The sequence below is a fragment of the Oncorhynchus keta genome, chromosome 17 (assembly GCF_023373465.1).
Source record: "Oncorhynchus keta strain PuntledgeMale-10-30-2019 chromosome 17, Oket_V2, whole genome shotgun sequence".
Classification (NCBI taxonomy): domain Eukaryota; kingdom Metazoa; phylum Chordata; class Actinopteri; order Salmoniformes; family Salmonidae; genus Oncorhynchus; species Oncorhynchus keta.
In genome coordinates, this window is record NC_068437.1 from 35,697,183 (window position 1) to 35,715,479 (window position 18,297).

Here is an 18,297-nt window from a genome sequence, read left to right on the forward strand (position 1 = left end):
GGCGGCGCTGGGAAGACTGGCGGCGCTGGGAAGACTGGCGGCGCTGGGCAGACGGGAGACTCCGGCAGCGCAGGAGAGGAGAAAAGCGCTGGCTGCGCTGAACAGGCGAGGCGCACTGGAGGCCTGGTGCGTGGTGCTGGAACTGGTGGTACTGGATCGAGGACACGCACAGGAAGCCTGGTGCGGGGAGCTGCTACCGGAGGACTGGTGTGTAGAGGTGGCTCTGGATAGACCGGACCGTGCAGGCGCACTGGAGCTCTTGGGCACCGAGCCTGCCCAAGCTTACCTGGCTCGATGCCCACTCTAGCCCGGCCAATAGGAAGGGCTGGTATGTGCCTCACCGGGCTATACTCCCGCACTGAAAGCACCGTGCGCTCCATAGCATAACACGGTGCCTGCCCGGTCTCTCTAGCCCAACGGTGAGCACAGGGAGTTTGCACAGGTCTCCTACCTGGCATAACTATTCTCCCTTCTAGCCCCCCCCAATAATTTTTTTGGGCTGCTTTTCAGGTTTCCTTGCCAACCGTGTTCCCTCGTATCGTCGGCTCCTATCTCCGGCTGCCTCTGCTCTCCTTAGTGCCTCCACCTGTTCCCATGGGAGGCGATCTCTTCCGGCCAATATCTCCTCCCAAGTGTAACAACCTTTACCTTCCAACACGTCTTCCCATGTCCATTCTCCGAATAATTCGTCCTCCTTTTTCTGCTCCAGCTGTCTACATCGTTGCCAGTTTACACGCTGCTCAGTCCGTGAACGGTGGGTGTTTCTGTAACAGCGTTTGTCTGTTGAATGAAGAGAGTCAGACCGAAATGCAGCGTGTAGGTTACTCATGACTTTAATGAACAGAATCGCGGTACATGAAATAACTGAAATACAAAAACAACAGAACGGAATGTGAAATTTATTACAGCCTATCTGGTGACTACAACACAGAGACAGGAACAAACACCCACAAAATACAAAGCGAACTCAGGCTACCTAAATACGGTTCCCAATCAGAGACAACGCGAAGCACCTGACTCCAATTGAGAATCGCCTCAGGCAGCCAAGCCTATACCACACCCCTAATCAGCCGCGATCCCAAATACTACAAACCCCAATACGAAAACAACATATAAACCCATGTCACACCCTGGCCAACCCAAACATATAACAAAAACACAAAATACAATGACCAAGGCGTGACAGATTAACTCTTTAGTCATATCACTAATAATAATAATAATATCACAGTTTACATATTAGCTTATGGTTTCCCCTATACCTAGTGACCTGCTTTTTAAATTATATGAACAAAAAATATTCAATTTTATTTGGAATGGCAAGCCAGACAAAATTAAAAGGGCCTATTTATATAACAAATATGAATTCGGAGGGCAGAAATGATTAAATATTAAAGCATTAGACCTCTTACTACAGGCATCAGTCATACAAAAGTTATACTTAAATCCAAACGGGTTCTGTAGTAAATTGGTAAGAACAGCTCTCTAGTAAATTGGTAGGAACATCTCACCCCATGTACAAGAATGGTCTTTTTCCATTTATTCAGATTACAACTGCTCACTTTCAGTTTTTTGAAACGGAAATAATCTCCAAAATATAGTTATTTTTTAAACAAGTCTTATAAAGTTGGTTGCAATTTCAGTTTAATCCACCTGAAAAGACAGAACAAATCATACAGAAAATATTGTGGTTAAACTCAAGTATACTAACTGCTAAAAAAAATATATATATTTTTTTTAATGGATTTTTTTTTTTTAAGTTATAATTTTAGTGAATGATATCATAAATAGGACTGGTGGAGTTGTGTCACACATGCAGCTAACACAGACATATGGAAATGTCTGCTCTACCCAAAATTACAACAAACTAACTGCAGCATTACCACAAAAATGGAAAAGGCAAGTAGAAGGGGAATTAAATAAGGAACTTTTCTGTCTGCCCTGCATTAAATAACATAAAAGGTTAAAGAAATGTGTGATAAATAAAAACATATACCAATTTGATTTAAGGACCAAAAAAATGACAGCTGTGCCATATAAAATGCAAAATAGTTGGGAAGAGATTTTCGATGTACCCATTCTATGGCACATGGTTTATGAATTGACACGCAAAACCAATTCGAATTTTTCTATTTAAATTACTATACAAAATTATTGCAACCAATAGAATATTATATATATGGCGATACAATCTTCCCAGCTATGCAGATTTTGCTGTGAGGAGGCAGAGTCATTAGATCACTTATTTTGGTACTGTCCATATGAACTTGTTTTTGGTCACAGGTCCAGAATGGCTGAAGAATTGCAACATTTGCCCAGAACTAATGCTGCTGTTAGCAATACTGGGTGATTTGAAAAGTCATAGTCAATCAATCAATAATATAATCATTATTTTAGCAAAAATGTTTATCTTTAACAGTCTGTAGAAGCTATGAGAGTTGAAAGGTTCAGTACTTTTGTGAAGCATCACAGCACAGTTGAAAAATATATGGCAAATATAAATACAAAATGGATGGTGTTAAGAGATAGATGGGAGGGATTGAATGGAGCTGAAGGGTGGGACTAATAACAAGATAACCAATGTAAAACATATGGGGTCTGAAAAATGAATATAGATTCAGAAATGTAGTGAAATAGCACAGTTACAAATCGAAATCAAACTGGATGGACATCAGAATTAGAGGAAGGACTAAAACAAACAAAATATAACTATTGTAAAATAGATTGTGTCTGTAAAATGTGTATAATATGTATAAACTGAAGGTAGAAGCCTAACACTGAACCAAAACCGGCTGCGCGTGTGCGACATCGTGTGCCATCGTGCGCCATCGTGCATACATCTATTTTGTCCCCCTTACACCAAACGCGATCACGACACGCATGTTAAAATATCAAAACAAATTCTGAACCAATTACATTAATTTGGGCACAGGTCGAAAAGCATTAAACATGTATGGCAATTTAGCTAGCTATCTTGCACATGCTAGCTAATTTGTCCTATGTAGCTAGCTTGCTGTAGCTAGCTAATTTGTCCTGGGATATGAACATTGAGTTGTTATTTTACCTGAAATGCACAAGGTCCTCTACTCCGACAATTAAACCACACATAAAACCGAATCGTTTCTAGTTATCTCTCCTCCTTCCAGGCTTTTTCATCTTTGAACTTATATGGTGATTGGCATGTAAACTTTCATAGTATTACCACGACAGCCGGCAAAAAAGTTTGCCTTGAAATCACCCACATGGGTATAACCAATGAGGAGATGGCACGTTTGTACCTGCTTCTATAAACCAATGAGGAGATGGGAGAGGCAGGACTTGTGGTGCGATCTGCGTCAGAAATAGGAATTACTTCTATTTTAGCCCTTGGCAATGCAGATGCTCGTTGGCGCGCGCGAGCAGTGTGGGTGCAATAATTGAATAACATGGATTTCTAAATATATTTTGCAACACTCGCGCACGCGACGTGTCTGGTCTGGTCAGCATGTAAGTGTTATTGTTTAGTGTTGTGTTATTAGTTTACTCCAATTGGGGAAGGGGTGATAAGGTTTGCGGGGAATATCAATGGTATATTTAAAAAAAAATGTATATCTATAGTGGGGAGAACAAGTATTTGATACACTTTTTATTTAATTTATTTATTTCACCTTTATCTAACCAGGTAGGCTAGTTGAGAACAAGTTCTCATTTGCAACTGCAACCTGGCCAAGATAAAGCATAGCAGTGTGAACAGACAACACAAAGTTACACATGGAGTAAACAATTAACAAGTCAATAACACAGTAGAAAAAAAGAGAGTCTATATACATTGTGTGCAAAAGGCATGAGGAGGTAGGCGAATAATTACAATTTTGCAGATTAACACTGGAGTGATAAATGATCAGATGGTCATGTACAGGTAGAGATATTGGTGTGCAAAAGAGCAGAAAAGTAAATAAATAAAAACAGTATGGGGATGAGGTAGGTAAAAATTGGTGGGCTATATACCGATAGACTATGTACAGCTGCAGCGATCGGTTAGCTGCTCAGATAGCAGATGTTTGAAGTTGGTGAGGGAGATAAAAGTCTCCAACTTCAGCGATTTTTGCAATTCGTTCCAGTCACAGGAAGCAGAGAACTGGAACGAAAGGTGGCCAAATGAGGTGTTGGCTTTAGGGATGATCAGTGAGATACACCTGCTGGAGCGCGTGCTACGGGTGGGTGTTGCCATCGTGACCAGTGAACTGAGATAAGGCTGAGCTTTACCTAGCATGGACTTGTAGATGACCTGGAGCCAGCGGGTCTGGCGACGAATATGTAGCGAGGGCCAGCCGACTAGAGCAGGTCGCAGTGGTGGGTGGTATAAGGTGCTTTAGTGACAAAACGGATGGCACTGTGATAAACTGCATCCAGTTTGCTGTGTAGAGTTTTGGAAGATATTTTGTAGATGACATCGCCAAAGTCGAGGATCGGTAGGATAGTCAGTTTTACTAGGGTAAGTTTGGCGGCGTGAGTGAAGGAGGCTTTGTTGCGGAATAGAAAGCCGACTCTAGATTTGATTTTCGATTGGAGATGTTTGATATGAGTGTGGAAGGAGAATTTACAGTCTAGCCAGACACCTAGGTACTTATAGATGTCCACATATTCAAGGTCGGAACCATCCAGGGTGGTGATGCTAGTCAGGCGTGCGGGTGCAGGCAGCGAACGGTTGAAAAGCATGCATTTGGTTTTACTAGCGTTTAAGAGCAGGTGGAGACCACGGAAGGAGTGTTGTATGGCATTGAAACTCGTTTGGAGGTTAGATAGCACAGTGTCCAAGGACGGGCCGGAAGTATATAGAATGGTGTCGTCTGCGTAGAGGTGGATCAGGGAATAACCATAGAGGAAGAGGCGAAGCACTAAAATCTGTCCAGCATTAGGCCAATGCGTTTATATGTGCTTATTTTGGACCTAAGTTTGTAGTCTGCCTTCCCGCCTTTGGGACAACGACTCCCATTGTTAGGGCGGAGATGTGCGTCTTGTCATTATATACAGATCTCTGGTGTAAATGGGAAGGTGCACACAGCAAAGAAGAGCAAAGGAAATAAGAACAAAAATACAGCATGAGAAAAAGCGGACATAAACGTTCATAAAAATGAAAAATAACAAAACCTTGATTCTTGCGATACAGGCATTTGGAATATCGTGCAAAAACATACATTCGAATTAATCTTATTAATTCTCTGTATCGCCCAGCCATAGCCTTAGTGTAACCTGCAACCTGCAACCTGCAACAGATCCTCCCAATTAAAGTTAAGGAACGCGGTGTCCTTGATGTTTAGTGAAATGTTTTTTGGACAGATCCAGATTTTAATGATCACCCTGGGACTGTGGGAAACCAATGGTTGTGTGACTCCACCTAAAGACTAATCATTATAAATAAATTGCCTTCAACTGTTTGAATAATGTGTGGTCCAGGTAGTCCAGGTAAACATTTATACAGTTACATATTGGGATATTATTTTTGATGATATATTGTAACGTTTTGACAATATGGCAAAAACAATAATTGCGCTAGTTGGCTGTACCTGCACCAACTCCAGTATTTTCCTTCATATCTTGTTCTCCATCTTCTTTTGAAATAGGGAGCCAATTTGTTTTCAGCACTTTTATTTATATGACTGATCAAAACTCATTTTCTCATGGCTCTTTCTTGTCCCTCTGCAGAAGTCATATGTTGAGCAATATGTTTGGAACGTATAATTTCAATAATAGTATTTGTCACATGTGCCGAATAATAAAGGTGTAAACCTTACCGTGAAATGCTTACTTACAAGCCCTTAAACCTCTAAGGGATTGGTGTTCCTAAACCGGGGCAGTTGTTGCTCAATATGCGATAATGTGACTAGAAGGACATTGTAAACAACTGCCAACATGTCTTATATAGGCAGAAAGCTTACATTCTTGTTAATCTAACTTACAATAACCAATTTACAGTAGCTATTACAGACAAAAATGCCATGCTATTGTTTGAGGATAGTGTACAACAACAAAACACTTTTATCAAGGCAACTGGTTTGATACGTTCACCTCTGAAGGTAAATAAATGTACTTACATTCAGTAAACTTGCTCTAATTTGTCATCCTGAGGGTCCCAGAGATAAAATGTAGCATAGCTATGTTTAAGAAAATACATTTTTTATATTAAAATATAGGAACAGTTTGACCCCACTGCTGTCTCCGTCTCCACACCCAACACACCCGGCGGTTAGATGTGTAAAAGTTAGTCTATTTTCTGTAGGGAAGCTAATGATCCATCAAGTATGACATTCCTGGGAGTATGTAAACTTTTTTTAATTTTTATTATAATATCATTTTTGTATGTTCTCTATAGGTATTTACTTGAAAATGTATAAATTGACTAATTCGGCACATTTGGGCAAACTCCTGGCAGACTTGATACAAAATATTGTGTAGTGAACTAATTATTCACTGTATCAATCTGAAACTTTGCACACACACTGCGAGTGGACAACATCTAAATTACACCTAGAATCCTATCTCAATGTATGGCCTTTCTGTTGCATTTCAAAGATGTATTATCTTTTACTAGATCTAATGTGTTATATTATATATCCTACATTCATTTCACATTTCCACAAACCTGTTTCCTTTCAAGTGGTATCAAGAATATGCATATCCTTGCTTCAGGTCTTGAGCTACAGGCAGTTAGATTTGGGTATGTCAAATTAGGCGGAAATTGAAAAAAAGGGTCCAGTCCTCTTTAACAAAAGTGCAGTTATAAGAAAATAGAGTTACTAAAGTAAAAAATAACAATAATGAGGCGATATACAGGGGGACCGGTAACGAGTCAATGTGCGGGGGTACAGGTTAGTCGAGGAACTCTCAACGCGCTCTACTTCAGCCTGTTGATGTTAATGGGGGCCCCTCCATTTCCTATAGTCCATGATCAGCTCCTTTGTCTTGCTCACAATAAGGGAGAGGTTGTTGTCCTGGCACCACACTGCCAGGTCTCTGAGCTCCTCCCTATAGGCTATGTCATCTTTGTCAGTTATCAGGCCTACCACTGTTGTGTCGTCAGCAAACTTAATGATGGTGTTGGAGTCGTGCTTGGCCACGCAATCGTGGGTGAACAGGGAACACATTAGAGGACTAAGCACACACCCCTGAGGGTCCCCAGTGTTGAGACTCAGCGTGACAGATGTGTTGTTGCCTACCCTTACCACCTAGGGGCGGAAGTCCAGGATCCAGTTGTAGCGGGAGGTGTTTCGTCTCAGGGTCCTTAGCTTAGTGATGAGCTTTGTGGGCATTTTTGTATCTGTTGGGGCGGTATGCAAATTGGAGTGGCTTTAGGGTGTCCGGGATTATGGTGTTGATTTGAGCCATGACCAGCCTTTCATGGCTACTCAAATCAAATCAAATCAAAATCCAATTTTATTTGTCACATACACATGGTTAGCAGATGTTAATGCGAGTGTAGCGAAATGCTTGTGCTTCTAGTTCCGACAATGCAGTAATAACCAACAAGTAATCTAACTAACAATTCCAAAACTACTGTCTTATACACAGTGTAAGGGGATAAAGAATATGTACATAAAGATATATGAATGAGTGATGGTACAGAGCAGCATAGGCAAGATACAGTAGATGGTATCGAGTACAGTATATACATACGAGATGAGTATGTAAACAAAGTGGCATAGTTAAAGTGGCTAGTGATACATGTATTACATAAGTATGCAGTAGATGATAGAGTACAGTATATACGTATACATATGAGATGAATAATGTAGGGTATGTAACATTATATTAGGTAGCATTGTTTAAAGTGGCTAGTGATATATTTTACATAATTTCCCATCAATTCCTATTATTAAAGTGGCTGGAGTTGAGTCAGTGTGTTGGCAGCAGCCACTCAATGTTAGTGGTGGCTGTTTAACAGTCTGATGGCCTTGAGATAGAAGTTGTTTTTCAGTCTCTCGGTCCCAGCTTTGATGCACCTGTACTGACCTCGCCTTCTGGATGATAGCGGGGTGAACAGGCAGTGGCTGTTGGCTGGTGGTTGGTGGTTGTTGTCCTTGATGATCTTTATGGCCTTCCTGTAACATCGGGTGGTGTAGGTGTCCTGGAGGGCAGGTAGTTTGCCCCCGGTGATGCGTTGTGCAGACCTCACTACCCTCTGGAGAGCCTTACGGTTGTGGGCGGAGCAGTTGCCGTACCAGGCGGTGATACAGCCCGCCAGGATGCTCTCGATTGTGCATCTCTAGAAGTTTGTGAGTGCTTTTGGTGACAAGCCAAATTTCTTCAGCCTCCTGAGGTTGAAGAGGCGCTGCTGCGCCTTCTTCACGATGCTGTCTGTGTGAGTGGACCAATTCAGTTTGTCTGTGATGTGTATGCCGAGGAACTTAAAACTTACTACCCTCTCCACTACTGTTCCATCGATGTGGATAGGGGGGGTGTTCCCTCTGCTGTTTCCTGAAGTCCACAATCATCTCCTTAGTTTTGTTGACGTTGAGTGTGAGGTTATTTTCCTGATACCACACTCCGAGGGCCCTCACCTCCTCCCTGTAGGCCGTCTCGTCGTTGTTGGTAATCAAGCCTACCACTGTTGTGTCGTCCGCAAAGTTGATGATTGAGTTGGAGGCGTGCATGGCCACGCAGTCGTGGGTGAACAGGGAGTACAGGAGAGGGCTCAGAACGCACCCTTGTGGGGCCCCATTGTTGAGGATCAGCGGGGTGGAGATGTTGTTGCCTACCCTCACCACCTGGGGGCAGCCCGTCAGGAAGTCCAGTACCCAGTTGCACAGGGCGGGGTCGAGACCCAGGGTCTCGAGCTTGATGACGAGCTTGGAGGGTACTATGGTGTTGAATGCCGAGCTGTAGTCGATGAACAGCATTCTCACATTCTCACAGGTATTCCTCTTGTCCAGATGGGTTAGGGCAGTGTGCAGTGTGGTTGAGATTGCATCGTCTATGGACCTATTTGGGCGGTAAGCAAATTGGAGTGGGTCTATGGTGTCAGGAAGGGTGGAGGTGATATGGTCCTTGACTAGTCTCTCAAAGCACTTCATGATGACGGAAGTGAGTGCTACGGGGCGGTAGTCTTTTAGCTCAGTTACCTTAGCTTTCTTGGGAACAGGAACAATGGTGGCCCTCTTGAAGCATGTGGGAACAGCAGACTGGTATAGGGATTGATTGAATATGTCCGTAAACACACCGGCCCGCTGGTCTGCGCATGCTCTGAGGGCGCGGCTGGGGATGCCGTCTGGGCCTGCAGCCTTGCGAGGGTTAACACGTTTAAATGTTTTACTCACCTCGGCTGCAGTGAAGGAGAGTCCGTATGTTTTCGTTGCAGGCCGTGTCAGTGGCACTGTATTGTCCTCAAAGCGGGCAAAAAAAGTTATTTAGTCTGCCTGGGAGCAAGACATCCTGGTCCGTGACTGGGCTGGTTTTCTTCTTGTAGTCCGTGATTGACTGTAGACCCTGCCACATACCTCTTGTGTCTGAGCCGTTGAATTGAGATTCTACTTTGTCTCTATACTGACGCTTAGCTTGTTTGATAGCCTTGCGGAGGGAATAGCTGCACTGTTTGTATTCGGTCATGTTACCAGTCACCTTGCTCTGATTAAAAGCAGTGGTTCGCGCTTTCAGTTTCACGCGAATGCTGCCATCAATCCACGGTTTCTGGTTAGGGAATGTTTTAATCGTTGCTATGGGAACGACATCTTCAACGCACGTTCTAATGAACTGACGTGAGTGCTGCGGTGCTGTAGTCATTTTGTCAGGTTACCTTCGCTTTCTTGGGCACAGGGACTATGGTGGTCTGCTTTAAACATGTAGGCATTACAGATTTGGTCAGGGAGAGGTTGAAAATGTCAGTGAAGACACTTTCCAGTTTGTCCACGCATGCTCTCAGTACATGTCCTGGTAATCCGTCTGACACGCTGCCTTAAATGTTGACCTGTTTAAAGTCTTCCTCACATCAGCTACGGAGAGGTGATCACAGTATCGAATCGCAATACATATAGAATCGTGAGAATCGCAATACACATCGTATCAGCACCTGAGTGTTGTGATAATATCGTATCGTGAGGTCCCTGGCAATACCCATCCCTAGGTCCAGACAGCACAGAGCAGACACATGAACAGCTAAGACTGTATCATCTCCGTAAGCTATGCCTCGGGGGTTTCCTGAGTCTCTATTCTCATTAGGCTGTCTGTGTCTAACTGAAAGCCCATCTATGATGCCTGGACAGAGTGAGGGCTCTCAGGGGAGAGATAGAGCTTTACCCACTCTGTTTTTAGATAGCGCAGCCTCAGCACAAATCACAGCTTAACTCTCCCCCATATGACAGATCACAACTAAGCCTGAACAAACAAACAAAAAAACAGAACAACGCAAGCTGCCTTCGCACAGTAGGACTTCTCTTGCAAGCAAACCTACTCTCTTGATCCTGTTCTTTCGCACTCATCTGAAACTCTCTCTAAATACAATTACGGCTCGACTTGTTTTTTAGATGAGTACTATTTCTGGTGTTTTTAAGTACAGCACAAACACTTTTGAAAAAGTCCCTGATGCTGTTGTAGCCTCTTTAACAACAGAAAGATGTCAAATAGAGCCTCTGTTTCTATCTCTCGAAGGAGAAACTGTGTTGGAAGAAAACAAATTCTTTCTATGCATGCTGTGGTCTGTGGTCTCCTATTTTTGCTCTGTGCTCTGGCATGTGTCATGTGTGCACATTGAGTGAGCAAGTACAGTTGAAGTCGGAAGTTTACATACACCTTAGCTAAATACATTTAAACTCAGTTTTTCACATTTCCTGATACTTAATTCTAGTCAAAAAAATCCCTGTCTTACGTCAGTTAGGATCACCACTTTATTTTAAGAATGTCAAATGTCAAAATAATAGTAGAGAGAATGATTTATTTCAGCTTTTATTTCTTTCATCACATTCCAGTAGGTCAGAAGTTTACATACACTCAGTTAGTATTTGGTAGCATTGCCTTTAAATTGTTTAACTTGGGTCAAACGTTTCGGATAGCCTTCCACAAGCTTCCCACAATAAGTTGGGTGCATTTTGGTCCATTCCTCCTGACAAAGCTGGTGTAACTGAGTCAGGTTTATAGGCCTCCTTGCTCGCTTGTTCTATACACATTCTAAACACATTTTCTATAGGATTGAGGTCAGAACTTTGTGATGGTCACTCCAATACCTTGACTTTGTTGTCCATTTTGCCACAACTTTGGAAGTATGCTGGGGGTCATTGTCCATTCAGAAGACCCATTTGCGACCAAGCTTTAACTTCCTGACTAATGTCTTGAGATTTTGCTTCAATATATCCACATCATTTTCCTCCCTCATGATACCATCTATTTTGTGAAATGCACCAGACCCTCCTGAAGCAAAGCACCCCCACAACATGATACTGCCACCCCCGTGCTTCACGGTTGGTGTTCTTCGGCTTGCAAGCCTCCCCCTTTTGCCTGCAAACATAATGATGGTCATTATGGCCAAACAGTTCTATTTTTGTTTCATCAGACCAGAGGACATTTCTCCAAAAAGTACTTATCTTTGTCCCCATATTCAGTTGCAAACCGTAGTCTGGCTTTTTTATGGTGGTTTTGGAGCAATGGCTTCTTCCTTGCTGAGCGGCCTTTCAGGTTGCGTCGATATAGGACTCATTTCACTGTGGATTTCACTGCTGTTTAACCTCTCTAGGGTATATGGGACGCTAGCGTCCCACCTGGTCAACATACAGTGAGATTGCAGAGCGCCAAATTCAAATACAGAAATACTCATTACAATAATTCAGAAAATATACAACTATTTTACATAGGTTTAAATATTAACTTCTTGTGAATCCAACCACGGTGTCAGATTTCAAAAATGCTTTACGGTGAAAGCATACCGTACGATTATTTGAGAACATAGCCCAGCAGACAAATCATTACAAACAGTAACCAGCCAAGTAAAAGAGTTACTTACACAAGTCAGAAATAGAGATGCAATTAATCACCTACCTTTGATGGTCTTCATATGGTTGCACTCAGAAGACATACATTTTTTCAATAAATGTTCATTTTTTTCTATAAAGTCTCTTTAAATCCAAAAACTCAATTTTATTTGCGCGTTTTCTTCAGTAATCCACTGGCTCAAACACAGTAACACCAGGCAGACAATAAATCCAAATAGTATCCATAAAGTTCGTAGAAACATTTCAAACGATGTTCATAATCAATTCTCAGGTTGTTTTTAGCCTAAATAATCGATAATATTTCAAACGGACAATAACGTCATCAACTCTCTCGGTCACGCGCATGAAAAAGCTCTGTGACACGGCAGCGTCCACTCATTCAGACTGCTCTTACCTCCTCATTTTTATAATACAAGCCTGAAACAATTTCTATAGACCGTTGACATCTAGTGGATGGCATAGAAACTGCAATTTGAGTCCTAAATCAATGGATACTGTAAGGGCATTGAATAGAAAACTTTTTAAAAAATCCTACTTCCTGAATGGATTTTTCTCAGGTTTTCGCCTGCCCAATCACTTCCGTTATACTCACAGAAACTATTTTAACAGTTTTGGAAACTTTAGAGTCTTTTCTATCCAAATCAATTATATGCATATCCTATCTTCTGGGCCTGAGTAGATGGCAGTTTAATTTTGGCACGCTTTTCATCCAAATCCTAACCTACTTGCTAAAACTATAGTTTGGTAACAAGAAATTTGTGGAGTGGTTGAAAAACAAGTTTTAATGACTCCAACATAAGTGTATGTAAACTTCTGACTTCAACTGTACCTGTGTGTGTGTGTACATATGCAAATGTGTGTTTTTCCCCCCTCTTTTTCTCCAGGTCACTGCTCTACTTGTCTGCTGTGAGGGAGCTCAGGGCTGTGACTGGTAAGCAGTGAGACTTCTCCACCCCAGACAGACGGAGTGCCCCAGAGTGCCTCTGTCCGGTGCCCCTGCTCTCCTTTTCATGGATGCCAGGCTGGCCCTGCTGCAGCTTGGGACTCTCCTGGGTCTCCTGTCCTTAGCACTGGAGTTTACTGCTGAACCGACCACAGCCGAGGAGGTCTACACTAACACCTGGGCAGTCCATATAGAGGGAGGACCACAAGAGGCTGACCGCATCTCCAGGAAACATGGTTTCATCAACCACGGCAATGTGAGTAGCACAGCAGTGGACTCTGTGGAGCCTCTCTAGTCAGAGTGTATGACCTGTCTATGCCTTGCATCTGTGGTCAGTTGAAGCCCTGTTCTATTGTCAGTGACAACCTGCTCAACAGGCTTCAATGCACAACAAGACACATAAAGACATAACAGCCTATAAGCCCTCATGTTTTGAGAGTGCATTTCATGGCTCGTCCATCCCTTGAGTTCAGCCGATAGCTGGCAACTAAAGCCTGCACTTCTTCTTGTTAATTGGGGCACACCATACCATGCATATGTGTGTGTGTCTGTGTCTGTGTGTGGTAGTTTACGTGCCTCTGCCCAACACACAGCTGGGCAGTCTGTTTACTCTGGGTTCTATATGGAGCATCCTAGGAAAGAGTTATTTTAGGATTACAGGGGAAGTATGATTGTAATTGGGGAAAAGAAACAAGCAGGTTAGTCTGAGACTAGCCTGTCTAGTGTCCTGTCCTCTTTTGAGCCTCAGCCTCCTTCCATATCCCTCGCTTTGTGGAGAGAGCAGGGGAGAGGGAGAATTTGTGTGTGCGGCTGTTTGTGTGTTTGAGTCAATTGGAATTTGATCCTTTTTCATAAACACACACACGCCCACACATGTTGATCATTAGTATATATTTCTCTGGACTCCCCGGTTATGTGCTTTGTTATTGGCAGTTAGTAGTCCTTCTACTACTTCATCTTTTCAATCACAGTTCAGTTGTTCCGCAGTAGACTTTACTCTATATTCACGTATGCATGCAGTGAGCTTCACTACACACACCACTGAACAGCCGTCTGGATTCTTCCGTGGGAATACATGCATAGGAGGTTCTGAACTCCCAAACCTTCCTTCACCCCCCGAAAATAGGATTTTCAGAGCGGTTTGCAAACTTAATTTAGGCTTATCTTCTGCTTTCTTTATGTTGCTGTCCATGCAGCTTCTGTCTTGAGGACTGTTTTGCTAGCGCAGACTGGAAAATGATCCGGGATTCATCCAATGGCATTGAGGAGTATACCACTTCAGTCACCAGCTTCATCAAAAAGTGCATCGATGACATTGTCCCCACAGTGACCATACGTACATTTCCCAATCAGAAGCCATGGATTACTGCTGCCGCTTTCAATGAGCGGGACAGTAATCCGGATGCTCATAACAAATCCTGCTATGCCCTTAGACAAACCATTAAACAGGCAAAGCATCAGTGACTCGAGCCTACCAGATGAGCTAGATGCCTTTTAACCTGTTAAGTCGACCCTCTACTTTTTCGAACATTCTGTTAAAAATCGCGCAACATTTCAGCGCCCTGCTACTCAGGCCAGGAATATAGTATATGCATATGATTAGTATGTGTGGATAGAAAACACTCAGACGTTTATAAAACTGGTTAAATCACGGCTGTGACTATAACAGAATGTGCGTTTCATCGAAAAGTGCAGGAATATCTGATCACTGAAAATGGAAAAAAATATCCATCCGCGACTTCAAGGAATTGTTCAAAGTGAATCGAATTAAATGAGGCCGAGGTTGCAGTGCCTACAGCTTCCACACGTTGTCTAGAGTCTTGTCATTTGATTCGCAATTGATTCTTGGTCTAACCGAATCAAGGGAATCGATTCCCTCCGGTCTCCGACCGGATGTTTTGGTCGAGCTCTCTCCAAGACATTTTTTCGAAACAGACACCTATAGAATTGACATCGCCTCCTGATGAATTTTATCGCTTATTAACGTGTACTAATAACTAAAGTTGCATTACAAAAGTATTTCGAAGTATTTTGTGAAAGTTTATCGTCGACTTTTTGAATTTTAAAAAATGACGTTACGTTATGAAACACTATTTTTTTCCGTTTATCACACAGTCTTCATAGATCGATATCTAGGCTATATATGGACCGATTTAATCGGAAAAAAAAGACCCAATAGTGATTATGGGACATCTAGGAGTGCCAACAAAGAAGATGGTCAAAGTGAATGTTTTATATTTTATTTGTGCGGTTTGTGTAGCGACGACTATGCAAATTATTTTGTTTACGTCCCCTGCGGGTCTTTTGGGGTGTTACATGCTATCAGATAATAGCTTCTCATGCTTTCGCCGAAAAGCATTTTAAAAATCTGACTAGTTGCCTGGATTCACAACGAGTGTAGCTTTAATTCAATACCCTGCATGTGTATTTTAATGAACGTTTGAGTTTTAACTAATACTATTAGCATTTAGCGTAGCGCATTTGCATTTCCAGAGCTCTAGATGGGACCCCTGCGTGCCAGGTAGGACCAAGAGGTTAAGCTCTCTTCGAGGCAAGCAACACTAAAAAATGCATGAGAGCACCAGCTGTTCTGGACGAGAGCACCAGCTGTTCTGTGATCACGCTCTCCGTAGCCGGTGTGTGTAAGACCTTTAAACAGGTCAAAATTCACCAAGCCGCGGGGCAGACGGATTACCAGGATGTGTGCTCAAAGCATGCGCGGACCAACTTGCAAGTTTCTTCACTGACACTTTCATCCTCTACCTGACCGGGTCTGTAATACCTATATGTTTCAAGCAGACCACCATAGTCCCTGTGCCCAAGGAAGTGAAGGTAACTTGCCTAAATGATTACCACCGGTGGTTACCACAGGCGGTAAAGGTAGGCAACAACACATCTGCCACACTTATCCTCAATCCAGGGGCCCTTCAGGGGTGCGTGCTTAGTCCTCTCCTGTACTCCCTGTTCACCCACGACTGCATGGCCAAGCACGACTCCAACACCATCATTAAGTTTGCTGACGACACAGCAGTGGTAGACCTGATAACCGACAACGATGACATAGCCTATAGGGAGGAGGTCAGAGACCTGGAAATGTAGTGCCAGAGTAACAATCTCTCCCTCAATGTGAGCAAGACAAAAGAGCTGATCATGGACTACAGGAAAAGGAGGCCAAACAGGCCCCCACTAACATTGACGGGGCTGAAGTGGAGTGGGTCGAGAGTTTCAAGTTCCTTGGTGTCCACATTACTAACAAACTATCATGGTCCAAACACACCAAGACAGTTGTGAAGAGGGCACAACAACACTTTTCCCACCTCAGGAGACTGAAAAGATTTGGCATGGGTCTCCAGATCCTCAAAAAGTTCTACAGCTGCACCATCAAGAGCATCCTGACCGGTTGCATCACTGCCTGGTATGGCAACTGCTCGGCATCTGACCGTAAGGTGCGACAGAGGGTAGTGCGTACGGCCCAGTACATCACTGGGGCCAAGCTTCCTGACATCCAGGACCAATATACTAGGCGGTGTCAGAGGAAGGCAAAAAAAATTGTCAAAGACTCCAGCGCCAAGTCTAGGTCCAAAAGACTCCTTAACAGCTTATACCCCCAAGCCATAAGACTGCTGAACAATTAATCAAATGGCTACCCAGACTATTTACACTTGACCCCTCCATCCTTTTTTTATACACTTCTGCTACTCTCTGTTTATTATCTATGCATAGTCACTTTACAAATTACCTCGGCTAACCTGTACCCCCGCACATTGACTTAGTACCGGTACCCCCTTTATATATCCTCGTTATTGTTGTGTATTTTTTGAGTTATTTTGTGCTTTTTTTTATTTAGTAAATATTTTCTTAACTCAATTTCTTGAACTGCATTGTTGGTTAAGGGCTTGTAAGTAAGAATATTTTGTTAACCTTTATTTAACTAGGCAAGTCAGTTAAGAACAAATTCTTATTTTCAATGACGGCCTAGGAACAGTGGGTTAACTGCCTGTTCAGGGGCAGAACGACAGATTTGTACCTTGTCAGCTCAGGGGTTTGAACTTGCAATCTTCCGGTTACTAGTCCAATTCTCTAACCACTCGGCTACCCTGCCGCCTCATGGTAAGGTCTACACCTGTTTTATTTGGCGCATGTGACAAATAAAATGTGATTTGATTTGATTTTTTGATTTACCAGAAATTGTTTTTTCTGTTGTTATGTTAGTAATTCTAACATCTGTCATAAAGTAATAGGAGGAGATGTGATATTGTTAATTTGCCTCTCGTTGTCAAGCCCATCACCACTCGATTGTCTCCTTGGCTCTGATTGTTTACTTGTCAAAGTAGTGTCTCGCTCTCGGCTGGCTTTGATTGGAATTCATTGGTTATTATATATATATATGCCATTTAGCAGACGCTTTTATCCAAAGCGACTTACAGTCATGTGTGCATACATTCTACGTATGGGTGGTCCCGGGAATCGAACCCACTACCCTGGCGTTACAAGCGCCATGCTCTACCAACTGTGCCACAGAAGGACCACCAGTTATTGAGTTAATCTGGCAGGGATTGCTGTTGGGGTGCTATGAAAGGATTGTGCTGCAGAGGGAGAGAGACAGAGGCAGGGAGGGAGAGAGGGAGAGAGAGAAAAAAAAGATAGATAGATTGAAAAAGGCCATTACAAATAATAGCCTTAAATAATGCCTAATTGAATAGGGCTATTAATTGCTTAATATTCCGCTCCGAGACAGTGTGCATGCATATTTCAAGCAATCAAACTCCACAGATTGATATGCATGAATACGCCAAATACACACGCCTCTCACACACACAGTTACACATACACAGTCACTCACACATACACAGTCACTCACACACACACACACACACACACACACACACACACACACACACACACACACACACACACACACACACACACACACACACACACACACACACACACACACACACACACACACACACACACACACACACACACACACACACACACACACACACACACAGTCTTTCCCACAGAGGATAGTTTTGTGTTTATGTCTTCATCACGACCACTTTATGAAGGTACTTCTGACTGACAGGGACAAGGGAATGATAGTATTGGATTCCGATGCCGTTTCCCTCTGTGCAGCCCTCTGGTATAGCCCCCACTACCACCAGTATTCCCAGTTAGTGCCCAGTCTAGAGCATGAAACACCTGTAGATCTCCCAGACCAACCCTCTGCCAGTAAAGCGCAGGGCAGACAGACACTTATCCAATCAGAAAGCTAGGGCTTGAAGCACTGGCAGGGGTTTGATTGTGGTTTTGGGTTTGATTGTGATTTTTAATCACTTAAATTGGCCTGTCTTTTTTAACCTTGGTACAGATCATCGCCTTGTGGTGATGTGACTT

The 18,297-nt window shown here is 42.9% G+C and overlaps 1 protein-coding gene across 5 annotated transcripts in view; it reads left to right on the forward strand.

Moving 5' to 3' along the window:
* Positions 1–18,297, forward strand: part of furinb (furin (paired basic amino acid cleaving enzyme) b) — a 198,925-nt gene that overhangs the window by 15,438 nt on the left and 165,190 nt on the right. For all 5 annotated transcript variants that reach the window (XM_052465969.1, XM_052465971.1, XM_052465970.1 and 2 more), the window contains exon 2: positions 12,839–13,153. In XM_052465969.1, the coding sequence (XP_052321929.1) occupies positions 12,965–13,153 (189 nt within the window). In that variant the 5' untranslated portion in view covers positions 12,839–12,964. The remainder of the gene's footprint in view (positions 1–12,838; positions 13,154–18,297) is intronic.